At 31.3% G+C, this 27,132-nt stretch overlaps 1 protein-coding gene across 1 annotated transcript in view; it reads left to right on the top strand.

Moving 5' to 3' along the window:
- LOC115890795 overlaps positions 1-27,132 on the top strand; it is a 143,259-nt gene that overhangs the window by 35,240 nt on the left and 80,887 nt on the right. Inside the window, exon 2 of the mRNA XM_030911138.1 lies at positions 19,530-19,738. Coding sequence (XP_030766998.1) covers positions 19,583-19,738 — 156 coding nt within the window. The 5' untranslated portion in view covers positions 19,530-19,582. The remainder of the gene's footprint in view (positions 1-19,529; positions 19,739-27,132) is intronic.

Below are 27,132 nucleotides of genomic sequence, written 5' to 3'. Positions count from 1 at the left end.
GGATGTATTTTAATATTTTATAAAGGAAATGTCCTTGTATTCCAATGTCATACGATGCTAGTTTTTAAGGCCTTTTTGTGCAGAGGATGTTTTTTAGTTAATTGACTCAGTCGTAAGTTGTTTTTTTCTGTTATACAATTTTAAAATGTTAATGCCTTTTTTATTTATACATTTTAGAAACTGTCCTGCTGATGGGAAGAAAATTCTCGAAAGCTTGACAAATTTGAAAAAGTAGTTTTATTAGCCTATGTGGTGATTATTGACTGCATCCTCACTTAAATTTTGAGTTTTTCTATATAGTAGTGAATAGTATTGATCGTCACTTCCAAATTCATCTTAATGCCGGCCGTTTTCGATTATACGATACATTTGAATGCCAATATATATTGATATTATTAAGTCAAAAGTCCTTTGATACTTTCTAACCGTCGAAATAAAACTCTTCAAAATATGCAGTGATGCTATATCTTATTGTTCTTGCTTCTTTTCTCTTTTGAAGTTCCTAAAACGTTTATTAGCAATTATTGAAGTTTAAATATGTCATTTTATTATTTAGTATAATGTTGTTCGTTGTATTAGTTTTTTGTATTATGTTTTAATAGATATTTGCGTTTTTAATTAATTATTTTAAGTTTTTTTTTCACAAATTTAGTTAAGGTGATTTATGTTGTTTGATGTGAATTTTAAGTTATCTATACTTTTTTCTTTGCTTGTAGAATGTCGAATATTTAGCAGGGGGCTTAATCACCGCGGCCTTACAGATCTATTTCGTGTTCCCCTTTCTTGAGTTATAGCGAGTTTTTGTTTGCTTGTGTTCATGTTAATTTTCTCGTGACTGATTACTTAATAATTTCATATTATTTTCATTAAAAAGTCCAATTTTTTATAGATTTTACTTGATATTCTTTAACCCATGAGTGTTGGCTAACTTTTGATTACCAATATTTTTTTTAAAGAAAGGAATTTTCATTTCATCTCAAAACCTTTTATCTTTTTTTTTGTTTCGTTTCTTTGACTTGTATACTATATATTTTTTGTTTTTACCTTGGCTTTAGGTCGTTGGGGTTGCAAAGATGTTTCTAGATTTTGTTCATTATTTTTTTATTTTATGACGACGTTTCGACAGTATATGTCTTTTTCAAGCCTCTTTAAGTACATAAAAACAGTCAGTTAAAATCAATAAGATAAAATGTCAAACTAAAAGGTCTTACCTTGAACGTAGATTCTTACAGAGTTAAAATTTGTTAAAACTGGACAACACAATAACACATATTAACTATTGTTTTAATTGTTTTTGGACATCACACTTTACTATAGAGCACGTACGTATTTCCTAGCAGATCGCTCTGTATAAAACACATTTATCATTTCAAAACCCGATGTCTACTGTTTTTAGTGCGTAGAGGATCGACAGATATATTTTGCTTAGATTTTTTAGGTCTTTTTTATCATTTACCGCGTTTTTGTAGCGTTTTTTTGTATCTCCACCATTTCATAAAATCCTCTCTTTTTTTGGTGATTTTCTGTTTTTAAAATTTTAGTTTTATTAAAATCGAATGTATGATTTTCTGTTGACACATGATTTGTGAGGGCGGTTACATTTTTTTATCATACTTGTGCCCTTTCAGTCTATTTTCTAACCATTGAGAAGTTTGTCCTATGTAAACTTGGGCGCAGTTCGAACATGGAATTTCATATATAACATTGCTTCGTTTGTTTAACGGTGTTACAGATTTTAGTTTAGAGAAATTATTAGCTAACAAGTTATGTGCTTTATGACAAATCGTTATATTATACTTTTTGTGTAACCCTTGTAATTGTTGAGACAACCCATTTACGAAGGGGAGCGCAATATATCGTGTATCTTTTTTAATCTTTTTATTTTCTATTTGATTTTGATTGTTTTTTGTGTTTAAGAATTTTTGGAGTCTATCTTTGAATATTTTGTTTATTAGTTTTTGTGGATGGTTATTTTCTTTTAATGCATTTTTTGCTTTTTTTATTGCAGCATCTCTATATTCTGGGTCGGATAGCCGAATTGATCTGTCCGCCAAGCCAATTATCACCGATCTTTTTTGGTTAGCTGGATGGTTAGATAAAAAATTGAGATATCTTGAGGACAAAGTTTTCTTTGTATACCATTCGGTTTTTATGGTTTGATTGGTATGATGTAAAGTAATATCTAAGAAGTTAATTTTTTTATCGTTCTCTATTTCTGGCGTAAATTGAATATGTTTATTATAGGCATTAAATTTTTCTTCTATATACCTAATTTTTCCTTTTGGTATAGCTGTTAGACAGTCATCAACATACCGATAAAAAAAGGGTATTTCAAAATCGATATCAGATAGAACCTTACTCTCCAAGTGTTCCATAACCATTTGCGCTGCAACACTAGAAATTGACGCCCCCATTGCACAACCCTCAATCTGCTTATAAATTTGGTCTTTATACATAAAGTAAGTTGAATTAAGTGTAAGTTCAGTAGCTTCAATAAATTCGTTCATCGGGATATCAGTGTATTGCTTAATTTCGTCCCATTTTTCTTCGATTACCTTTGTTACTAATTTAATTGGGATACTTTAACAAATTTTAACTCTGTAGGAATCTACGTTCAACGTAAGACCTTTTAGTTTGACATTTTATCTTATTGATTTTAACTGACTGTTTTTATGTACTTAAAGAGGCTTGAAAAAGACATATACATACATAAACGCCGTCATAAAATAAAATAATTAACAAAATCTAGAAACAGCTTTGCAACCCCAACGACCTAAAGCCAAGAGTAAAAACAAAAAAAAAAACTTTTATCTTCTCTGTCTACAATATAAGAGCAATATGTAATATTAGAGAAATACATTAAAATTACTTTGTCATAAAACGGTACGTGAATATATTCGAGATTTGTGCAAAAAAGCGAGAAAAAGAACAGCGTATTTTACTATTCAAGGAAGAAGAATTATAGATAGGTTTACGGTGTCACATAAAGTAACTGCAATTTTTACAATAGGTCAGTTGGCATCCTTGTAAGTCTATTTGGATGAATTATTTATTAGAGAGAACCGTGTAAGAGTTCATCAATAGGCAATAAAACTTGCTGCTACTTTAAGTTACTTTCGTGAATACGAATTGAGTAAGAGTTTTTGTCAGATACTAAATAGGATACTTATTTATTATAATTTTGACCACAAAACTAAATTATATATTTTATGCTCTACCGATATTTATTATACAGGGTGTCAAAAAATGGTGTATCTAACTTCGGTGGGTAATTCTACAGATAAAAATAAAACAAAAAGTTCTTATAAACATATCCCTTAAAATGCCACCCGAAGAAGTTATAGCCCTCGAAATGTTAAATAAAAATAATATATTTTGTTTATTTTTAAGAACATTGGTAAACCGTTTTTCGTAATATTTGGTACTCTTTTAAATGACACCCTTGGAATTTTTTTACTTAATCCATAGAATATGACACTATGAATAGAATGACATATCATATGTCAACTTTTGACATTTTCGCATATGGTTTATTTGACATTGTAACATGCGGTTTATAACGACAATTTGAGTCGAAATAGCAAGTGTGTGATACCAAATTATTCGTAAAAAAATGCTTCTTCCAAATATGCTAATGAGCCACCCTTATTCCATTTGAAAAAAAAATGAGATATTAAAAATAGGATTTGGGCATCTTTTAACCGGCCAAGACAAGACACTAAAAACATTAGACGATCAAAACTATTTTTCCAAGGCTCTTTGATTAAAAATTTGTGTTTTTAACACAGTCATGGCACTCTAGATTGAAATTTAAAATTCGTTTTTAAGCGAAATTCTGTATGTGATATGTCATTCTATTCAGAGGGTCATTTTCTATCGAATAAAGTAAAAATATACCGAGTCTCTTGGTAAAAATCGCTATGAGCAACCGTTCTCAAGATAATATTTAGAATGGAAATGGGCAATACATATCATTATTGACAAAAATAAACATGTCGAGTAGAGATAGTTATTTGACTGAAATAATTTGGGAAACTTTTTATTTTATTAAATTAATCATATTTTTTTCGAAAAAATGATGATAAAACAGTTTCTCTTGAACTTTTGGCACAAAAACATTTCAAATTTTTGATTTCAGTCTAATAACCATTTAGTCAACATGTTTAATTTATGTCAATGACAATATCTCGAGATTCATTACTTGTAGCGATTTTTATCAAAAGACATTTTTTACGTCAAAAATGTGGTAAATGTACATTTTTTACTCGGTAGTTTTATACAGGGACGGACGAAAAGTTATATTACTTTTCAAACCAGATAAAAAATGTGTAGCTGGCGCCTTCTACCAGTAGGAGTCATATTCACATCAAAATCAAATTTCTCATGTGAAAAAACTCCCAGTCACTAATTTTCATTCAAATATTGACGTTACTTCAGAAATTATTTAGAAAAAATCGAATTAAAAATAAAATTTCTACACCCTGTATCTCTGAAACTAAACATTTTAGGACATACATTTATACGAACTTTCTTACTTATTTTTATCTGCAAAATATACTGTCGAAGTTTCCGGAATACAGTTCGGACCACCCTGTATATTATTTTTAATATTTAATTATATTTAACCTTTCGAGAGATGGTTTGGTTTGGGAAGCATTTTAGGGCATATAGTCATAGGAACTTTTTGTTTTATTTTTATCTGTAGAGTCACCCATCAAAGTTAGATACACTATTTTTTGACACCCTGCATAGTTCAGATAATACACATTTATATGACACAAACCTTTAGTAAATACATTTCTTTTAAATTACCGCAGAAAATACCAAGCATACATCAAGCCACAGCTACGACAAATAATTTACATAAATACTTTTTCTCTCGGTCATAAACATATCTTGTGTTGCTTTAAATAAACAGATAAAAAATGTGTAGCTGGCGCCTTCTACCAGTAGGAGTCATATTCACATCAAAATCAAATTTCTCATGTGAAAAAACTCCCAGTCACTAATTTTCATTCAAATATTGACGTTACTTCAGAAATTATTTAGAAAAAATCGAATTAAAAATAAAATTTCTACACCCTGTATCTCTGAAACTAAACATTTTAGGACATACATTTATACGAACTTTCTTACTTATTTTTATCTGCAAAATATACTGTCGAAGTTTCCGGAATACAGTTCGGACCACCCTGTATATTATTTTTTTAATATTTAATTATATTTAACCTTTCGAGAGATGGTTTGGTTTGGGAAGCATTTTAGGGCATATAGTCATAGGAACTTTTTGTTTTATTTTTATCTGTAGAGTCACCCATCAAAGTTAGATACACTATTTTTTGACACCCTGCATAGTTCAGATAATACACATTTATATGACACAAACCTTTAGTAAATACATTTCTTTTAAATTACCGCAGAAAATACCAAGCATACATCAAGCCACAGCTACGACAAATAATTTACATAAATACTTTTTCTCTCGGTCATAAACATATCTTGTGTTGCTTTAAATAAACCGCAAGCTGAGTAGCAGCACCGTTAGAGCTTTATTTTAATTATATTATACAGTGGTAAACCCGCAATCTAATTTGTTAACTTATAATTATTATACATACCCAGGTATTATACGATACTATAATACGGAGTAATACATTAGCGGTTGTACGGAAAAACAGAAGAAAAATAGAGTGAAAATATGCAATTTACAGTTTTATTGCTTACAGCTCGAGATTTAAATGTGTTTTTATTAGTTAAAGGATATTACAGTAACAAAAAATGATGAGGAAACTTGGACAGAACAATGCTGGGACAGGATGTGCGGGTTAAAGAATGACTTAGGAAATGATTAGTCTTTCTCGAGGTTTTAACATTGAGTCAATTAACCGTGTTTTTACGCATATTACCTTAAGCTCGTTTGCTTCTTTAAGTAATTTTGTAATCTGTTCTTTAAATACTTGATAATTACTTTTTTTTAACCGTTTCTAATAATCAGACATTCAAATTTTATATTTAGTTTAACCGAAAGAATTATCGCAAAATAAAACACTAAATCACCAAAATACACCAAAACACCTTTACTTTTACACTGGACGCGAGTTTCGCTAACCATGTTAGCATCAGCAGCAGATGATTATAAACTAAAATACAATCTACAATTGGAGCGTTTATATACTCGCTCAGTGGGCACAGAGCGGGCGTGGCAAGATCTAGCCAACCGAGTCAGAACCCACCGAGCGTAACAGTTAGATTTCCGCCACTAGAGTAGCAGGAACAAAGAACTTGAAGGAATTGGACCGTTGTCTCTGTTCATACTATCTTTACATTTATTAATTCTGATGCTTTCATATGCATCTAATTGCCTGTAATTTGAGACTTGTTTAAGTAATTTTAAGTTATTAAGATCTATACAATCTTCTTTATCAATAATAGGTTCGGCAACGCAAGATTTATCAGGTCTATTATATCTTATCTGAGGTAAATGTTCTTTAAATCTAGTTAATATTGATCTTCTAGTTTGCCCAACATATTTTTGATTACAATCTTTACAAGAAATTTCATAAATACCCGACCTTTCCAGTAGAGGTGTTTTATCCTTTGGATTACCTAATAATTGTTGTAATTTATTATTAGCACTGTACACAAGTTTATAATTGACATTCTTAAAAATTCCTTTTAGACCACGGGATAACTGTCTATCAAACGGTATTGAAAAATATTTTGACGTATCTTTCTATTTTTTTTTCCTTTTTTTCTTTATATAGAAAAAAATCCAAATTCATGTTTCCGGGGTTAAAATATATTATCCTAAAAAATATTGGCACTTATTTAAGACTCACCCTGTATAATAATTTAATCCACAAAAATTGTTAAATTATGCATTATGCGTTCTCAAAGGAAAATCTGCAGAACACCAATTTGACACAAATTAAAATAACAAATATATAACCAGAACGGAATTATATTACAGTTTCTCTGAGAATACCTCCCAGCTATAAGGAAAGGCTTAAGGCCTCAATAATTAAAGGTCTGAACACAAGGAAGTGGCGTTCGGTTTCCATGTTTTTCTATCATATTCCGCCGAGAATTCTCAGGCGAAAGCTTTTTAAAAGCCTGTTTTTACCTGTAGTGCATCCTGGTAGGTAAAGCAGGTATTACGTTACATAGGTAGGTCATTGTTATGCGTGCTTTATATTCCTCTGTTATTAATAAATATTTCAAGTTGCGAAGTGGGTGGCGATAAAATGCTGTAATAAATCAAGATTAAATATCGTATATGGTTAATGGAAGTGTGTGCTAGACAAATTTATATATGTTTTAGTAAATTCTGAATTCAGAACGGTTTACGAGACTTGTATTATGTCTATTATGTTAGTTAGACCTTTATGGCGAGTTCATTTATGGAATTAAAGGGAGTATGTTGCCACTGAAACACAAATCCGAAAAATTAAAATGATAGGTTTTTAGGATTAATAAAAAACGATATAAAATATGATACATCGTAGATTGTATGGGAGGGAGGAATTTAGCACCTTATAGATCTATTTTGTCCCTCTTTATTGAGTTATAATTTATCATACAGTCTCAGGGTTTTAACAGAAGCCAGTATCTTTGACAAAGTTATACAAAAGTTAGTTCACCAAAGGTAGTTAGGTACCAAAGGTTATGGGACGAATGGTTGTCATCTCGCCGCACGCAGTGATGAGGTGTTATGGTCTTTCCCCATTTTCCCCCCATGTCTTTGTATATGATATCTATGATGTCTGGCGTATCGTCACCGTATTCCGTATCGTTCAGGCCGGATAATTTATTTGACGCGCTTGGTGTAATTTTTACGTTCTCTAGTCAGCAACGCTGTTATCGTTTCACTGCTTCTGTGGAGGGCTGTCAAGATCGTTTCAAGGCGCCTCTCTGCGCTGTGGGTCACTTTTGGTTTGCCCGTCTGGCCTGTCGGACGCCATTAGTCCCAGTTTTTAGAAATGGTAATTTAAATCTTGCTGTATAATTTGAATCAGCTGCCATTTCGAAGCTACAGGTAAAGATCAGTTATTATCTTTTATAGATTCGATATTATTATTGAATATTTTTAGGGTAGAGTTTTGGATTGGCCCACCTTAACTCGTATTTGTATTTTGCTGGCACATTGGTATTCTTTCGTTTTGTTCTCCAGAATGTTACATGGAAGAAAGGACAGTTTCTTTGTTTATTATTGAGCCTTCGGAAGTATTTCGAGGTAGGTTTACTGTGTATATTATACCTGGGCAGGTTTTAAACACGAGTTTCATGTTTTTAGGGTCCAAGGTTATGGTCCAAGTTACGGACATTATTCTATGGTTGGATGTCCAAGTTACGGACTGTATCTTATGGTTGGATGTCCAAGGTACGGGCATTATCCAAGGCCCTAGTAGTATCCAAGGTACGGGTAGTGTTCCCATGTATAGTTCTCCTATGGACAGGTGTCCGATATACGAGTGCCCACTGTATGGATAGTTTATCCTATGTTCAGAGTGTCCCAGCGTGGATGTGGTGTAGGCCCCATGCTGCTTCGTCGCCTAATCGATAGTTACGGCTGTATTAGTTCATGGTGTCCTCATCCTGGCCTCTTTTGTTGCATTGACCGAGAGACAGTACAGAGATACGAGTCCCACCTCATGCTGTTACTGTTTGAAGCAGGATTGCCTCAAGAACAATCAGCTAAGTTTAAATTTAAGTTCTGGTTTTATGTTTTACATTTAGATTTTCAGTCTCAAAACAGTAAAGTACACCTTAAATATAAAGTACACCTTAAATAATATCGTACAAACTTTACGTTTAGTGGTTAACCTGTTTATGTCAGATTAGTATTTAAAATATAATTTAGATCTTAGTTTCTTTGCGAATATTACGTTTTGTAATAGTATTACTTTCTATATATATTATTATTGTGACATTTTGACAGATGATTTCTAGAATCTACGGCTTGAAACATCTCAGATTTAATATCGTATAAAATATAACAAATTAAATAAAGTAATGCTATCTTTCATATATTTTCTATAACTTTACATGTATTGTATTTTATCATAGTCAGTTTTCATAGAACATATTTAGTACTATTTTTAACATAACTTTCTTCGACATTATAACCACTATAGTTGCTAGAATTCTACAATGTTATTTACCATCAAAGAACATCATGAATAAATATAGTCATTAGTTTTAAGTATTATACAACTGTGTTTTCTTTCTCTGTTCATGCCTGGCGCCCAATATTTTTTTTTTCTTATTGTTATTAATTAGTTTTCTTTCCAGTGAAATACCTTATCCACGACTGCTCTCCGATGAAAAGCTGCCGTTGGCAGTGGTAGTTGTTTAAAAAACGCTATACTACCTTATTATTATTACTTAAAACAATCCAGAAATTTCTTCGAGGGTTTCAGACCGTTGGAGGATTCGTATTCCTGGAATCTTCCAGGTTTTTGAGTTTTGCTTTAAGTTGGTTTTCACTTGGTAAGCAACGTTTCCGCTTGCAAACCGGGGTTTACACTATAACTCTTTTATTGAAATGTATATTTTATTATTTATTTTAATATATTACTACACATAATTGAGTTAAACTTTAAGTATTTATCTACTTCCCTAAAAACTCCGTAAATTAAATAGTATTCAGATTATCTAAAAGCATTTTATGGTAAAATAATTTAACTTTTCGACTATTGAAGCATTGCTTGGTTTAAAATTTCATCCAAAACTCGGGAAAGAGGTTACCTAATTTAAATACACTATGCAATTAATTGAAAAAATAATTATGAACAAATAAGTAACTATTCATTCTAGAATCATTGTCTTTAATATTCTCCATATTTATATTCGTCAACTCATCACACCTGCATGCTCCTGCGATTCCCATAATAAGTGGTGTTTTAATCAACAAAAACTCACCGTGCGGGGCTTCTTCCAAGAATTTGTTGATGTCGTTACGTTCCAGGGTTTTTGATTTCTTTAGCTTATGATCTTCTTTCTTGATTTTGGGAAAATTTATAAGTTTTGGAAATTTGGAAATATTAATATTTTTATAATTGTATTAACTTGTTGCCTTCAACTTAATATTGTATTAACTTGTTGACTTGAGCATTATTGTAATTACATTGTATTGTTATTTTGAGCATTTATTTAGTCCATAAGGATGATGGAACAAATTTCTTCTGTAGTTCAAAGAAGTAAGCAAGCAAGATAGTTTCGTTTATACCTTTGATATGTTTTACTTTCATCCACTCATAGATAAAGGAAATACATTTAGATTGGAATGCCCGTCAAAATTTTAGGTCGCGACCGCTGTGCGCGATCTGGCGCTGCTATAGCGGTTGCTAAGAACAACCGCAAACAAAAACAGAAATAATTTTCTCTTGTCCATATTTCTTGTCAAAGTGAGAATCTTCAAAAACTATAAAGTCTTTCAAAATCTAAACCGCTCTCATTCCGAAAACTGTGTAAAGCGTCCCATTTTCAAAGTAATTATTGCTATCTTGTGAGTTTAATTTAAGTTTTATTTACTCAAACCCGTGATAATTGTGAAAAAGTGGCATTAAAAACTTAAACGCAAACTTAGCACAAACCATCGTGCAACGTGGATAACGTCGGCTCCCAATGTTTCATAGGTACTTCATACATCTCCCTATATCAAATAAAGTTTCTTGCATGCAACACACTGTATTTTATTTATAAAATTAAAAGAAAATAATAATAAATTTGAATAAATAATATTTGGCGATATAATTCCGGAAAAAGCCGAACCGCTAAAAGCCGTTGCAAGAATAGCGCCAAATAGTGTTTACATTGTCCTTATGGGCACTTTTCAATCTAAACTTGTTTCATTTATCTATGCATCCACTATTCAAACGCCTTGAAGTCCCTATCATATACGCCACGAGACTTTTCTGGCAGTATTTGTACTATAGCCGCCTCCGCCTGGTTAATAATTTCTTGTGGAAGACCTTCCTGGAATTATTTTTCTCTAAAATCTGACTTGCTAGTTGATAATTAACTATATTATCGTTAAAAATCGCGATTTATCTAAATTACGTCTTAATATCAGTACTATTTATTATTTACAAAAAAAAACAAAACGCACATCTATATTGCATAGTAACATAAACGCACCCTGATAATTTATTAATTCGCAAGAATGAGAGTAGAACTGGTAGATCCTTTTAGATCAATTATTCTTTAGTGATTGGACATGAAAGAGTTCTGCTGTTGGATAAATTTTGTGAAGCACTCACGTGTTAAGAAAATTAATATTAATCAAAATTAAAATAGTTATCTATGGTACTAGTATGTTATCTTATATATAAGTCACTTGAGAAAATTAGGCCAGCTAAACATTTCCCAGCGTGACTTATATGTAACATAATACACTAATACCAAAAATAACTATTTCAATTCTGATTAATATTAAATTCTCGAATTTCCCGCGAAGCTACATTATAGGTTAGAGTTAACGTAACAAAAACACCTAAAAAATGACGGTAATACAGAAGACGAACAGATAAAACAATGTAACATCTGCCTGTTGGTTTTGGTCACGGTCTACCGGACAAGAGCGACCGTTAGAGCGAGACCGCATACGTCAGACGGTGAACGAACACCGAACAGAAACAACAGTCAGTTATGATTGTCATAAATCAGACGACGAGTCTTTTGGACGAGGACATGACGGGACAAAAAGGGAGAGCACATCCGAAGGGATGGCGAATGAATAGAAGAAAAGACAGTTATCAATAAACATCGCAAGCAATTGAAAGCATTGTTCGGTTTTATTAAAGTAATACGTCAAAACCGTACGAGGTGAAGTAAAGTTTTTTGTTATTGTACTGGTTTTGTTAAATTTCTGTAGAATTTTTCATAACTTTTTCTGGCAGTTAATATAGTTAAATTCTGCGTTAAAATTGATCACTTTCAAATATATTATAACGTTTTTTAAACATTACCACTGCGAACGGCAGCTTTTCATCGGCAGAGCAGTCGTGGATAAGGTTTTCACTGGAGAAAAAACTAACTAAAAATAATAACAGAGAAAGAAAACACAGTTGTCTATTACTTAAGATTAATGACTATATTTATTCATGATGGTCTTTGATGGTAAATAATATTGTAAAATTTTAATAATTATAGTGGTTATATGTCGAGGAAAGTTATGTTAAAAGTAGTATCAAATATGTTCCATGAAAAAGACTATGGAAAAATACAATACATGTAAAATTATAGAAAATATAAGAAAAGTAGCATTACTTTATTTAATTTGTTAAATCTTATACGATGTTGAATCTGAGATGTTACCAGCCGTAGATTCTAGAATCGGTTCGGTTATTCATCTGTCAAAATGACGCAATAATATATACAGAAAGTAATACTATTACAAGATTTGTAATGAAACCTAAGATCTAAATCATATTTTAAATACTAAACGGACATAAAAAGGTTAACCACCAGACGTAAAGTCTGTACGATATTATTCAAGACTGAAAATGTAAAAGTAAGATCTGAACATAAAATTAAACTTAGCTGCTTGTTCGTTAGACAATCCTTCTCCAAACAGTACATCATGAGTTGGGCTAGTATCTCTGCACTCCCTCTCGGCTTCACCGTTGGCCAATACAAGGAAAGGGGTCATACTGGGAACACCATGAACCAATATAGCCGCAACTATCGACTAAGCTTAAAGATAGGAGCAAAGCAGCATGGGGCTTACGCTACATCCATACTTGGGCAATCTATACATAAGACAAACTATGCGTACTTACCGTACATAGGAAAACTATCGGTACCTTGGACCCTAAAAATACGAAACTCGTGTTTAAAACCTACCAAGGTGTAATAAACACAATAAACCTACCTCGAAATTCTTCCGAGGGCTCTATAATAAACAAAGGCACACTGTCCTTTCTTCCATTCAACATTCTGGAGGACAAAAGCAAAAGAACACCAACGTGCCAGCAAAATACAAATACTAGTTTAGTTGGGCCGATCCAAAACTCTACCCTAAAAATACGCAGTAATAATATCTCATCTTTACCTGTAGCTTCGAAATAGCTGATTTAGATTATGCAGCAAGATTTATATAATTGCAATTTCTCTAAGCCGGGTTGCTGATGGCGACAGACCGGCAAAACCAAAAGTGAGGTTCAAGCGCAGAGAGACGCCTTGAAACGATGTTGACATACCTCCACAGAAGCAGTGAAACGATAACAGGGTTGTCGACTAGAGAACGTTAAAACTACACAGAGCGTGTCAAATAAATAATAGGGCCGATACTGAATCCGGTGACGATACGCCAGATATCATATATCATATATAAAAAGACATGTGTAACGAAACAACATTTACACAATGAGTGGAAAGTGAAGCAAAACAAAAGAAATAGGAATATCAATCTTGCATAAGTCTATCCTGTAACGTTTTTCATAAACATTACCACTGCGAACGGCAGCTTTTCATCGGAGAGCAGTCGTGGATAAGGTATTTCACTAGAGAGAAAACTAACCAGTAACAATAAACAAAAAAATTTAGATATTGGGCGCCAGGTATGTACAGAGAAAGAAAACACAGTTGTATATTACTTAAAACTAATGACTATATTTATTCAAGATGGACTGTGATGGTAAATAGCATTGTACAATTTTAATAATTATTATAGTGGTTATATGTCAACGAAAGTGGTGTTAAGAATTGTACTAAATATCTATGAAAACAACTATGATAAAATACAAGACATGTAAAGTTTAAGAAAATATATGAAATGTAGCATTACTTTAATTAATTTGATATATTTTATATGATGTTAGTGCAATAATAATATCTATAAAAAAGTATTACTATTACAAGGCGTAATGTAATGAAACCTAAAATCTAAATCATATTGTAACTACTAAATCGACATAAATGTTCTTAATAATCTAACCACTAAATATAGTCTGTACGATCTTATTTAAAATGTACGTTATTTAGTTAAGACTGAAAATCGACTGAAAACCAGAACCTAAATCTACACTTAGCTGTTCTTAATAATGTAATCTTGCTTCAAACAGTAACAGCGTGAGGTGGTCTTGCATCTCTGTACTCGGCCACCCAATACAACAAAAGGGGCCAGAATGAGGACACCATGAATTGGAACAGCCGTAACTACTAACCAGCTTATGGATGGGAACGAAACAGCATGGAGCTCAAGCTACATCCACGCTGGGGCACTTTATATGCAAGAAAAATCATTCCTACTGGGGACACTCGTCCACAGGACATCCGTACTTAGGATAATGGTACAAGGGAACACTACCCGTACCTTGGACCATAACCTAGAACTATAACTTTGGAAATAGACCGTCCATAAGATAACGGTACAGGGAAACACTACCCGTACCTTGGATACTACTAGGACCTTGGATAATGCCCGTACCTTGTAAATAGTCCGTACCTTGGACCCTAAAAATATGAGACTCTTGTTTAAAACCAAACAAGATCTAATAAATAAAATAAACCTACCTCGAATTACTTCCGAGGGCTCAATAAAAAACAAAGAAACTGTCCTTTCTTCTATGTAACATTGTGGAGGACAAAAGAAAAGTACACCAACGTGTCAGCAAAATACAAATACGAGTTAAAGGTGGGTCAATCCAAAACTCTACCTTAAAAATATTCAATAATAATATCGAATCTATAAAGATAATAACTCTAATCTTTACCTGTAGCCTCGAAATGGCAGCTGATTCAGATTTTGCAGCAAGATTTAAATTGCCATTTCTAAAAGCAGGATTTGCAACCGTGCCGCAACCGGCCAAAAACAAAGTGAGGTTAAAACGCAGAGAGGGGCCTTGACATATAACAAGGATCTTGACAGCGCGCGCCTTCACAGGAGAGTGAAACGATAGCAGGGTTGGCGACTAGGAAACGTAAAAATTACGCCAACGTGTCAAATAAATTATCAGGCCTGAACGATACGGAATCCGGTGATGATACGCCAGACATCATATAAATCATATATAAAAAAAACATGTAACGAACTAAAAACGTTACAATCCTTTTCGTTCAACATGATTTCATGCGCACGCACCAAATAAAACGATCTGATTCGTCTACTTCATTGCTGAACGCCTGCGCACTATTTTAAACTCTAAATATATTAATAACGTATAATATTTATTTTTTTTATCGGTAATGGCATTATTTCAACCTGTTATTTTAGATATTCATCATATTTTATAGATATTCATCATGTTTCTTGTTTTTGTTTAAATATGTCAGAGTAAAGGCGCGAATAGTCAGACGCCAAATTGATTTACGTAGTAGATAGAAACTTATTCAAATAAGTTATTGCCGTTTGAAGCTAATAATTATTTAAAATAAATTTTTAGTGTCCCATTTAAAAAAATACAACTTTGATATTTTTTACTTATTTGGGACACTCTGTATCTTGTAAAATTATTTTTAAATTGTACCTCTAATAGTCCTTCATTGAACCCAAAACTTACAATTTGTAAAAATCTCATCGTTTAGCTACAATACTCCGTGTCGTATGTGGTGAACAACCCTGTATATATATGATCACTTTAGAGTAATAAGCAATTATGATACAGAATGATGACTACTTAAAGTGGTAAAGGAAAAAACTAAAGTCGGTAATGACTTCTGGAGAAAGAAGCTTATATAATACGAAAGAAGTTTTCATATTACTGAATAGAACATTTACCATACGATGGAAAAAAATGGCGTCTAAAGCGGCTACTGAATGACAAGCGATGGTAATTTTGGCGAGGGCAAGCCCTAGACGCAATTTACTTCGCCCGTACTCTTCTTTATTTTTCAGTGGCGATGGCGCTTACTGCCAAACATTAAGAGTCTATTACATTAGTCCGAAAAAGTAACAAAATAAGCGTTCGGCATTTAACGTTTTATGTAAAATTGGCTAGGTATTTTTACAAAAATGAAGAAGGAAATTGAAGATAAAGGATTATACTATATCCGTATTGTAGGACATTTTTAGACAACTTCTTTATTTCTAATATTTTGATGGTCAAACATCAACCAAATATTCCTTATGTTTGGACTAAATTTCCTCGAAAATAAAGATATAATTTAAAATTCCGTGACAATACGGAAATTGATTGAAGTTTTGTGATTGCAGTGATATATAATCTTTAATCTTAATCAAGCTTTAATTAAAACACGTGTGTTTGGATATTGGGTGTGGCTTAACACGACAGGAACGGGCTAAGCCTTAGGCAGATTTCTGAAATATAATATATTATATTTCCTTCGGCCACACACCCGCTTTACTCGACTCCTGAGAGCGACCCGAAAGTACAGCGTAATATATTCTTAATAGTCCATTACCCAACCTTCGACATTCCCGACATTTATTCATCTTTAACTAAAGACCACTAGTTCACAGGAGACAAATCGGGATTCACTACATACTACCGACACAACCTCCTTTTCGGTCTCTCAGAAAATATAAAGATCCATAGAAAGAGTTTTAGTACTTCTTCGTGCCAAAGCACGCGGTTAGTAACCGTGCGATCGCTGGCGGTTGCTGTTTTTAGACGCGTCGAAGATGGCTCGCATAGTTCGGACGAATCTCAGTGACTCGTTTTTATTGTTACACGGTGCCCGTTTTATTGATATTGCCACGGTTTTATATATGGACATGGTTTTTGCACGACATTATCGTCTAGAAGATACTGTTTTGGCACAGAAACGCATTGTTGGGTAATTGCATTACATTTAATAACTGCTATTAACATTGTTCAATTAACTACAAACCTTACGCGGTTTTGTTTTATTGCGATTGACATTTAATATTATCACTTATACAGGATGTTGTGCCATCAAACATGTACCATTTTTTTTATATCAATATACCGGGTGCGTCTCAAAAGTGGCTCACCACTATAACTTTTTTATTTTTTCAGTTACAAAAATGAGATTTGGTTTGTTAGTATATGACATAAATTAGGACTGATTGACGTATTCAATTGTTTTCGGTCACTTTCTGTTTCACCGGAAATGACTACAACTTTTGATTTTTAAATGGCACCTTCAGTATTTTTTTACTTTATTCGATAGAAAGTAACACTCTGAATAGAATGACATATCATATGTCAATTTTTGACATTTTCGCATATGATTTATTTGAACAGGGGATTTGTAGCTACAGGGGATTAAAGTTTTTATAAAGCTAAGTCCTTTTAGAGATCCGAATGAAATTTTGAAGATAACATTTAATATAAGATAGAAAACAAATTTCTTGCAGTATAGGTATATAATAAAATTATATTATTGCCACTTAACTGCTTATATAGAAATTTAATTCTACGCTGTGTTTGTCATAATGTGGATCAACCTGCTCTCACTACCGGTTTCGGAGCCCTACTCCATCATCAGGTGAGCTTGGGCAGATCCACAAAATGACAACCACAGCGCAGAGCTAGTTAATTCGGACTTGTCGGAAAGTGTCGGTTAGATGCGTGCAATGGTAGTACTTTCGTACTACCGGGGCGCAACTATCGATAGTAAAAGGATGGTAAAACGCTTTTTTTCAGGCAAGCCAAATTATAAAATAGAAAACAAATTTCTTGCAGTATAGGTATATAAAAAAATTATATAAGGATTCTTGCCACTTAACTGCTTATATAGAAATTTAATTCTACGCTGTGGTTGTCATAATATGGCTGCTTATAATGTGACCTGCTCTCACTACCGGTTTCGGAGCACTAAAAAAAATGCGCCACTGATTTTTTTTCTAGTTAATTGTTTTTGTTTAATTAAACAATTAAATTAAATTATTCTAATAGCAACCTTTAAAAATTTTTAACAAAATGAACACTGCAAAATGTTAAATGTGTATTCATTGATTCCTCATAAAAAAAATATGCGAAAAAGTTCATATAAACATGGGTACGAAAATACTTACTTTTAAAGTCATTTATTATATTTTATAATTAATTTTGTTAATTTTAAGTAGCACTAAACATCAGTGTACACAAATACATACAATTTAAGAATATATAAATAAGAATAAATAATTTTTTAATTTTATTAATTGAAATTAATAAAATTGCATTTATGTCATTCAGGAGACCGAAATCGACAAAATAGCAAGAGATATCTTTTATCGGCATTATACGGTCTACACAATTTTGCTACCAAGAGAAAAAAACGTCAGTGGCGCACATATCTTTTTAGAAAATCATTCCAATGATAACCCACATGCACGCCCCTGGTGAATATGTCGACACTTTTTTAGCATTAAATTATGGTTCTTGGTATTAAGCGGTTATAGGTCATTGACAAGGAGCTATATGGAAAGTTCAGTTGTCAATTGTTAGATTTTTTTTAAAAGGTAGAAATGAAGAATGTAACCTAGGAATAAGAAGAGGACCACAATATATTGTGGTAAGGAATCCTCTTCTGATTCCTAGGTTACATACTTCATTTCATAGTGAAAATGTCGTAGTGGAACAGGCTGATAGTCACCTCAAAAATCTAATCTAATCTAATCCCAATTATACAGGGTGAGTCCAAAATAACCGAGTTATTTTACTTTGAAAATTATAAAAAATTATTTTTTTTTTAAATTTTGAAAAAGATCACCACTGGATCTTTTATGGGATTTCTTCCATGTAAATTTAATCTCTACCTATGTTGCCACATTATCAAGATATTATGTTTTTAAGAGAAAATGAAAAAAAAATCAAAAACTTCAAAATTTTCAATTTTTTTTTTGCGAAAAAATCCTTATAGACGTGTTTTTAGGGTTGAAAGGCAGCAAAGTCATCCCCTTAAAAATATTTGCACTTATTTAAGAATAATTAACCTGTCTAATTTTTCAATTAATGATATAGGTGAGGATGTGTTCATTATTTCCGTTTAATAATGGTATAACACATTTTATTAGGATCAATTAGATTTGTTATCTATAGCGTTAGTTTGTAATCCGATTAAGATTATTTTAGATTGATTCTAGAATATACAGCTATGATTAGGTTCCCTAGTTATACCACTCACAATAATTTTTTGAAGTGTATAGATAATAATTTCTAAAGTTTTACTAGTACGCAAAAATAATAATTTTTAAACAAATATTTGACTTCCACTAAAGGTTATAACAATTTAGTGGCTGATATTTATTCATTAACAATTTGATAGATGTTAAAGAACTGATGATATGTGATCGCTGAATGAAAATACATAATTAGTTACCGCTTTGTACTTATTGGTCTTTGTGTAGTCTATGGGTGATGATAATAGTTCAAATATAAGAAATTTGAAGGAAAATTGAAAAATGCTGTTAATAAAAATGACGATTTTAGTGAATATAGTGACATTAAAAAATGACAAATGTTTAAATCGTATCTAATCAAAGTAATTTATATAAAACATTGACAGTATTGGTCACATATGGAGTAAGAAATAACCAAATTAAAATTATTTTTTTTTTATTTTTACGATTATATTTCCATAACATTCCTTTTGTAATAAATTGAGTCTTTTTTCAGATTGTATCGACTTTGGTGTCATATGGTGATACACACGACAGTACAATGACGTCATGACGTCACCAGCGCCATCCAGGAGCCCCATCAGATCTCGAAGTCAAGCCAGTAGACGTACTAGAGCATCTATTCAATCGGATTGTCCTCCAGAAGCAGATCCAGATCCACCTGGTGAATCTGGTCCTGGATTAGGACAAAGAAGTGCATCTCTTGTAAGCTGAATTTAGCTAAATAGATATAAACGATACGGATATAGGCAAATATGTTTATTAAGTATTAATTTTAAAACTGATCAAATTAAAATTTCTAAATCATACTTAAAATCAATATCGTAGAAAAGAAAAAAACGTACTGAATTTTTCTTTAGCTATGAAATACTTAGATCAAGGGGAAATTTTTTACAAGTGTATATTGGACAATCCATGAATGACTTGTAGTTTATTATGTTATGCCAATTTTACTCAATTGACAAAAAATATTCTCTTAAGTTCCTCAAATGGCTTGTCTATTTGATGATATTTTTTTTACTTAATAAGAATCTAAGGAACACTCAAATCACACTCAAATACTTATACTTACATCTAGATAGAGTTAAAGTGTGTAAAACTTCAGCTTCAGGTATAAAACAGTCTTTATTGTTTTTTAATCTCATTGATATTGTAATGTCATATTTATATTGTTTTTTGGCAGTTATTCTAGCAGAGATGGTTTTAATGGTAGAAATCAATTTCTGGACTTAAAACCATTTCTGCTAGAGTAACTACCAACAAACACGCAAACAATAACAACATTACTCTTCAATGACAGCCAAAAACAAATATTTTACCAACTACAAATCTATAATAATGTATGTTATCAAAGAAAAATGTCTAAAATTAAGATAGAAAAACAATAATCCTATCGTAGGATTATTTTTCCAATGACAAAACCTTAATATTTTGACACTCTTCGTTATGTAGGTTAAGTTATTATGATATGTTGTTATGATACATAATAATAGTGCTAATAGGCCTAGCACTACGACAGTGTCAAAATAAAACTGTGAATTAGTATTTAAAAGCATGTAGGAAACTACCTTGTTATATCAAGTGGATAAATAAACAAACAAAACAAATCTAATTTGACAAAAGAAAGCGTTTGCTTTTCCTAATAGCAACGTGTAAACAAACGATATTTCTTGTTTACAACAGATGGCAAAGGTACGCTACTGTAGGTACATTAACCATAAGGAAGTTAAAGATAGGAAGTTGGAAAAAAATATGGAAGCATTCATATATGTTAACATGTAATAAATTTAATAATTATCTATAATCAATGATGTTTACAATGATAAATTAATAAAAGGTTCAATTAAAGTGTAATAATTGATGTAGGATTAATGATAGTTATACAATATCGCAATTAATTCAATATATTTTTACAAGCATATAGTCGAATCACTGGGAAATTTGGATTTATCAATAATTATTAAAAAGTTATATAAAATACATGATTTGTTATTCTTTGTATCATTAGAGAGGTACAAAACCATTCCAGTATACTTTAATTTTCTAAAAGAAAATATTATTTATTACTATTTATATTACATTAACAATGATTGAAATAGGTATAGATCTGATTTTGCTAATTTGGTTGCAATAAACTTAAGAAATTCAAATATTTATCGGCTGATATTACTAGCCTCAAAACAAGCATCAAATTAAATAATAGAATTAGTTTTTAGTATATATTATATATAAATCCGTTTTCCATAATGATGTGAGAGTATTCACAAGGAGATGAGAAATAGTTGGATGGATTTATCTCTTCAAAAAAGTCTACAAAATAAAATAGTTATTTTTTGTAAACACTGCTGCGTCAATCCAAAGGAGCCTAATTATTGTCAGCAGTGGTTTACTAATAAACAAATTTGCCTAGCGGTCAAAAAAATGTTTAACGTTTCAGGAAGTATATTTCTTCCCGTCGTCGGAAGCAAAACCACACAAAGAACAAAAAAAAACATTTAAAATGTCTAAATAAGAACTATTCAAGAACACTTTAGTATTTTTTCAAACAGATACGTCTAAAAAAACTAGTGATGGGAAAAACCGATTAATTTCAATAATCGAATATTCAAGTTTCAAGCGATTGCAATAACCGAGTGGTTAAAAATACGGTTTTTCACCCATCGCATTTTCGCTCAAGTTATCCCATTACTAATAAAAACCGTCGACGTTCGGTTAAAATGACATTATACCAAGTTAAACTTCAAAATTTACAAATACTACCTGATAACAATAATTAATAAGGTAAAACCAAAAAGCTTCAAACTTTCGGTATGATTATTTTCAAGTTATTTTAATTTTTACTTATGTTTATTTATGTTATGTTCTTTAAAATCAAAAAAACGATTGCCAGACATTACTAACCTCTATAGATGCATGAGCAATTTATTTATTTTTGTTACATTGCATTAAAAAAGCCTCTTTTCTTTTTATTTTAGAAGCTAACGCTTTTTTCATTATAATTTTTGCGTTGTTATAATCCACTGGCCCGTGTCCAATGTATGTATTTCAGTTATCGATGATAGTTCCGTATATGTATATATATAATAACTTGTAAAATATTTAATACAATTAAGTTTCGACACAATGTAAATATCTTCAGTTTTGTTTATCTATGTATAAAAGAAATAAATAAATTGCTCTTTGGTTATATATGTAATTATGAAATTGAAGTTTAGTCAGTGATACTTATTAATCTGAATATTAGTTCAACCGTGTCTTAATGAATATATTAAAAAATATAATATTGCAATATGTAAAAAACACGAAATACACACGCTTGTGCGAAAAAAGTATTGCTCATTTTATAATCATAACAAAAAAGAAACAAGGCGTACGTTGCAAAAACATCAAAATTGAAACAATTAAAAACATCAATATCCTTTCTACAAGAAGATTCCTTCCTAAGGATCTAGATTTGTGGAGGTTCTCCGTAATTAACTTTATGATTGTTCATCAGTGGCGTACTTAGTTGAAGAGCTTAGAGTATCTGATCATCATAAGGAACATTAATTGGTTTTAATAAATATATTTAAAGTGAAATTAAAACAACTTTTGTTACACGTCATCAATGATACCATGCATCGTCTTACGGAGTTTGCTGGTGGTCGTATTATGATGTGCAACAAAAGTTATTTTAATTTCCCCATATATATATTTTTTTAAACAGCAGGTTTAGTTATAATTTCAACTAAGCTAAGAAAAAACCTCAAATTTAACTCTCTCAGTTACTGTTTGATCGAGCTCAAAACAACAATGTAGCAATTTATTTTCGATGTATATATTATGTATTTTGAATATTTTTATAAAGGAAATTCTTTGTGATTACAAAATTAAATGTCAAATGATGTTAGTTTGTAAGGCCTTATTGTGCAAAGGATGATTGTTGTTTTGTTAATTTACTCATTCAAACTGTCCTGATGATGGGAATAAATTTCTCGAAAGCTTGATAAATTGAAAAGTAGTTTTATTAGGATTTTATAGGCTATAGATTATTGACTGCATCCTCACTAAAATTTGATTTTTTTTAATTAAAAAGCAAAATATTTGATACCTCATATTCGTAGGTAAATTATTAATTGCACACATTCAGTATGGTTTTAAGAATTAAATAACAATATAGGATACAAAATCAAAATTTTAAAAATGTTTAAAACAAAAATTAGATAAGATAGTATTTTTCGAGGTGGCTTTTCAAGGTTTTTAGGTCCTCTTTAGTCATTATGTAACATTCTCCAGTCCTATACTTTTCAGAAAGTATAGTAACTTGGAGACTGAACCCTCCATATAAATCTTTGCCAATGGCCAGTCATTGCCTAGTACAAACAACCGCATATTTGACAGGCTGTCGCAGCGAGATAAGATGTGTTCTGTCTTCTTCATACTGACACAACTTGCACATGGCTTTGTCTGTCAATCCCATCATCACAGATGCATCTTTGATGATGGCATCTTTAGATGCCTATTCAGCTTTGTTATTAGGCTCACTACAGCTTTGTCTGTTTTTATGTCTTTGCTTATCACTATTGCCGTGAATTCTGGCGTCTATGACACTATCTTCCATAATTTTAGAGATTTGTTGGCCACCCATCATATTGCGGCCATTCTTGTGACTGTTTTTGCAGCGCCGCAGAAGGTTTCTGGGCTGGGGAATAATATTTATGAGTCTTATTGTTTAGCCATTTCATCTGCATTTTCCTTACTCTTGTGACCCGTCCACCCTGATACCCAGGATAACTTAATATTGCTATGCTCACCCAGTGCATTTAGAGCACACACACACAATTCCACACCTCCGATTGTGAAATGTGACCTCCGGTTCCAAATTTTTTTAAAGTTTAGATATTTGATAAAAAATACATATTTTAAATAAAAATAGCAAGTAGTTATATGTCTGCACATTACTGATTGAATAACACTCAATTTTGAGGTTATTTTTAATAATGAGACAATTCATGCTTATAAAAAAAATTATGTCCAATATATATTGTAGAATTTTTGTAGAACAAATCAGGACAATATAATGCGGTTCGATTTCCTAAAGTATATATCATCTAAAATAGACTAGTATCCAAATATGGGATAGTTGTATTAACATAAACCACATAAAACCGTCACGAACATCTGGTTGCGTCTCGATACACACGGAAGGATAATTAAGAAAGTTTTATTGTAATATCTCGTGTTTTACGTTGTTTAACTATTTTGCAGATACCTATACGTATTTTTCACTATAAATTTATGTGAAATCCACTGCATTAAAGCTATAATTCATTCATAGACTCTGGGTATTGACTAAGAGGAACGAATATAATTTTGTCTTCTATAGACTTATCTATATGTATTTTGCAATTGTTTTCCCTGATTCGTGGGATCTAATGATAATGATAATCATCATCATTTTCAGCTTATTCAACCATTTCCAATTATATGTAGCGTCCCTTATATTCAGGTATTTTTTTTGTAATTGTTGTCTGGCTAAGGGGGCTTAGTTATCCCTGCTAATCTCATCATAGTTCCATCTTAGGTTTGATCTTGATCTATTAATTCTTGCCAGGTATCATGACCATTACCACTTGAGGGATTTGATTCTGTGGATGACTCTTGCCTGGGTCTTTTTTCGTATTCGCTCTATTTCTTTAAGGTTTCGTTTGTTATTTCCAGCATATTTTCTTCCATCCAGTTTTGTGCGACTTCCAATACTTACCTTATAATGTCTTTTTAAGTATTCAGGTTTTGCATGCATAGGTCATATGACTAGTAGTAAACATTGATCAATTTTTTTCTTCTTTAGATAAAGTGGCATTCTAGATTCGAAAATGATCTAGTTTTTATGTACTTCATTCTAATTTAATTGTTTTGTTGATTTCATGTAGCAGATATCCCGAGCTTTGTATTAGGTAGTTGTCCCAAATATTCTTCTACGATTTCCTGTAGTATGTTATTTATTAGAATGTCTTTTCTCTCTATCAGTTCGTTGTACAGGGTGTCCCATTTTGGTTGAAATCATACGGTATCTCCGTTATTAGTGAAGATAGAAGGGTGCGGTTTGCACAAACCTGTCTCACTTTTTTTCAAACGGAAGATGCCGTAAACAAAATTTTCATAGCCCTCTTCGTTTCCGAGCTACAGGGTCTTTTTGAAAATTTTGCAATTTGAGACACCTCCTGTATCTCTGTTATTGTTAAAGCTATCGAGAAGGTGAAAACTGTTTATTGTAGAACTTTTTACGTAGAATACAGTGCCGTAGTCTGTTTTTCTACAAAAAAAGTATTTTTGAAAATATGAACTAAAGTTAGCGATGGGAACTATCGAATGAATTAGACTATCGAATGGTTAATGAATGAATGATTTCAACTATCGAATGGTTTTATTCGAATAAAATCATTCATTCATTTGTATACTAAAGCATATGTGACAACCTCGCCGTGCGACTAAATGGTTATCGTTGAGCCACGACTATCGAATGCTTTTGATAAATGAAATGTAGTATTCGTTTGATTTTTGTATGCGTCGGTGCATTATTAGTTCTTCCAAATGTTTATAACTTCGCCGTATAAATACTGTGCTATTTTTGCGTTTATTAAAATAGTTAAAATACTAAAATAGTAGTTATTTTTTAATTTTATTTATTGACGATTGTGTGCATGTGCAGGTGGTCAAAATTTTTCCGAAAATTTGTGTGGTTTTCCGTAGTCCGATCTTTCAATTATTTAATTTTATATGGTATATGGTCTATTTTTTAATGGGAAATTTTGAGAAGTAGCAATTTTTAAGAGAGATGAGATGAACTTACAATTAATTTTAAAAATACATATTTGTATTTTAGATGTTTTAATAATATGAATTACTTGAACTTAATAATCAAATTTAAGTAATGTGGTTGTATAATCATATTTAAGTAAATGGTTATCGAACTCAAACTATGGGGTGAGAAAATTAAAATGAAAGTTTTACACGTGCCAATTTAAAAAAAAAGTTAACGATGTTTATATTTTGTTTATGCTAATTCTCTTACATGTAGTTTTTTGCGAAGAAAAAATATTTCATTTATTTTTTATAGTAAATGCCAGTAAAAGTAAATATAATTTTTAAATAGTAATATAAAGCACTTAATATAAATAATTTTGATTTCTAATTTTTTATTTATATTTTCCTTCCATTACACTGCATGCTTAGAAAATTAATAAATGTTTATATTTCATAATTTTAAAATTTGTTGTTAATATAACAAATTAGTTTTGTAATTATTATTATTTAATAAACCAACGTTGCCAAAAAATTTAGAGACTATATTATTTTTAAATAGGATCTAATATAAATAATTTTGACATCTAATTTGTTGTTTATATTTTGCTACTTCTTAAAAGAAAATATTTATATTAAATGATTTTAAATTTTGTTGTTAATAGGTATAACAAATTATTACTGTTATTATTATTTATTAAACCAGTCTTTGCTAAAAAACATTAAAAATAATTTTCCTACATCCAAAATAACAAGTATTATTGCAGTGTAACAACAGAATATTAATAAAAAAATGCAGAACATATAGTATGTCTATATATTCCCTAATTAACTAAAGCCAAACAATAATATTCTTTGCTAATATCAACTAATACCAAAATATGGCAACAGCGCCTTTCATAATGTATTTTCTGTGTAAATACTAGCACCTCAATAAAAAAAATAATGTGTCCTTATCTATATCTGACTCCGCAAAAAATCAAAATCTTCTTTCATAGCATTGCCTGGCATTGCCACCGACCGCTGTCGGGTTTCTCGGAAAGAAACCTACGTCGCCGAGCGACAACTAAAATTCAGTTAATATTTTATTATAATCGATCCTGACGAATGAATGAATTTCATAAATGAATGAATTTTATAAATGAATGGTTTTTGCTGCCGAATTACTAGAATACAATATTTCAAGGCAGATGACGGATCTATTCGATAATTTTTATTCGAATAGTTTTCAACGAATGTTTTCTTACTAACTATCGAATTATTCGAATGAATTGCAACTATCGAATGTTTCGATAGTATTCATTCGATAGTTCCCA

The sequence above is a fragment of the Sitophilus oryzae genome, unplaced genomic scaffold (genome assembly GCF_002938485.1).
Source record: "Sitophilus oryzae breed Bouriz unplaced genomic scaffold, Soryzae_2.0 scaffold_926_pilon_pilon, whole genome shotgun sequence".
NCBI classification, from domain to species: domain Eukaryota; kingdom Metazoa; phylum Arthropoda; class Insecta; order Coleoptera; family Curculionidae; genus Sitophilus; species Sitophilus oryzae.
This window is presented reverse-complemented; position numbering and strand designations above follow the sequence as displayed.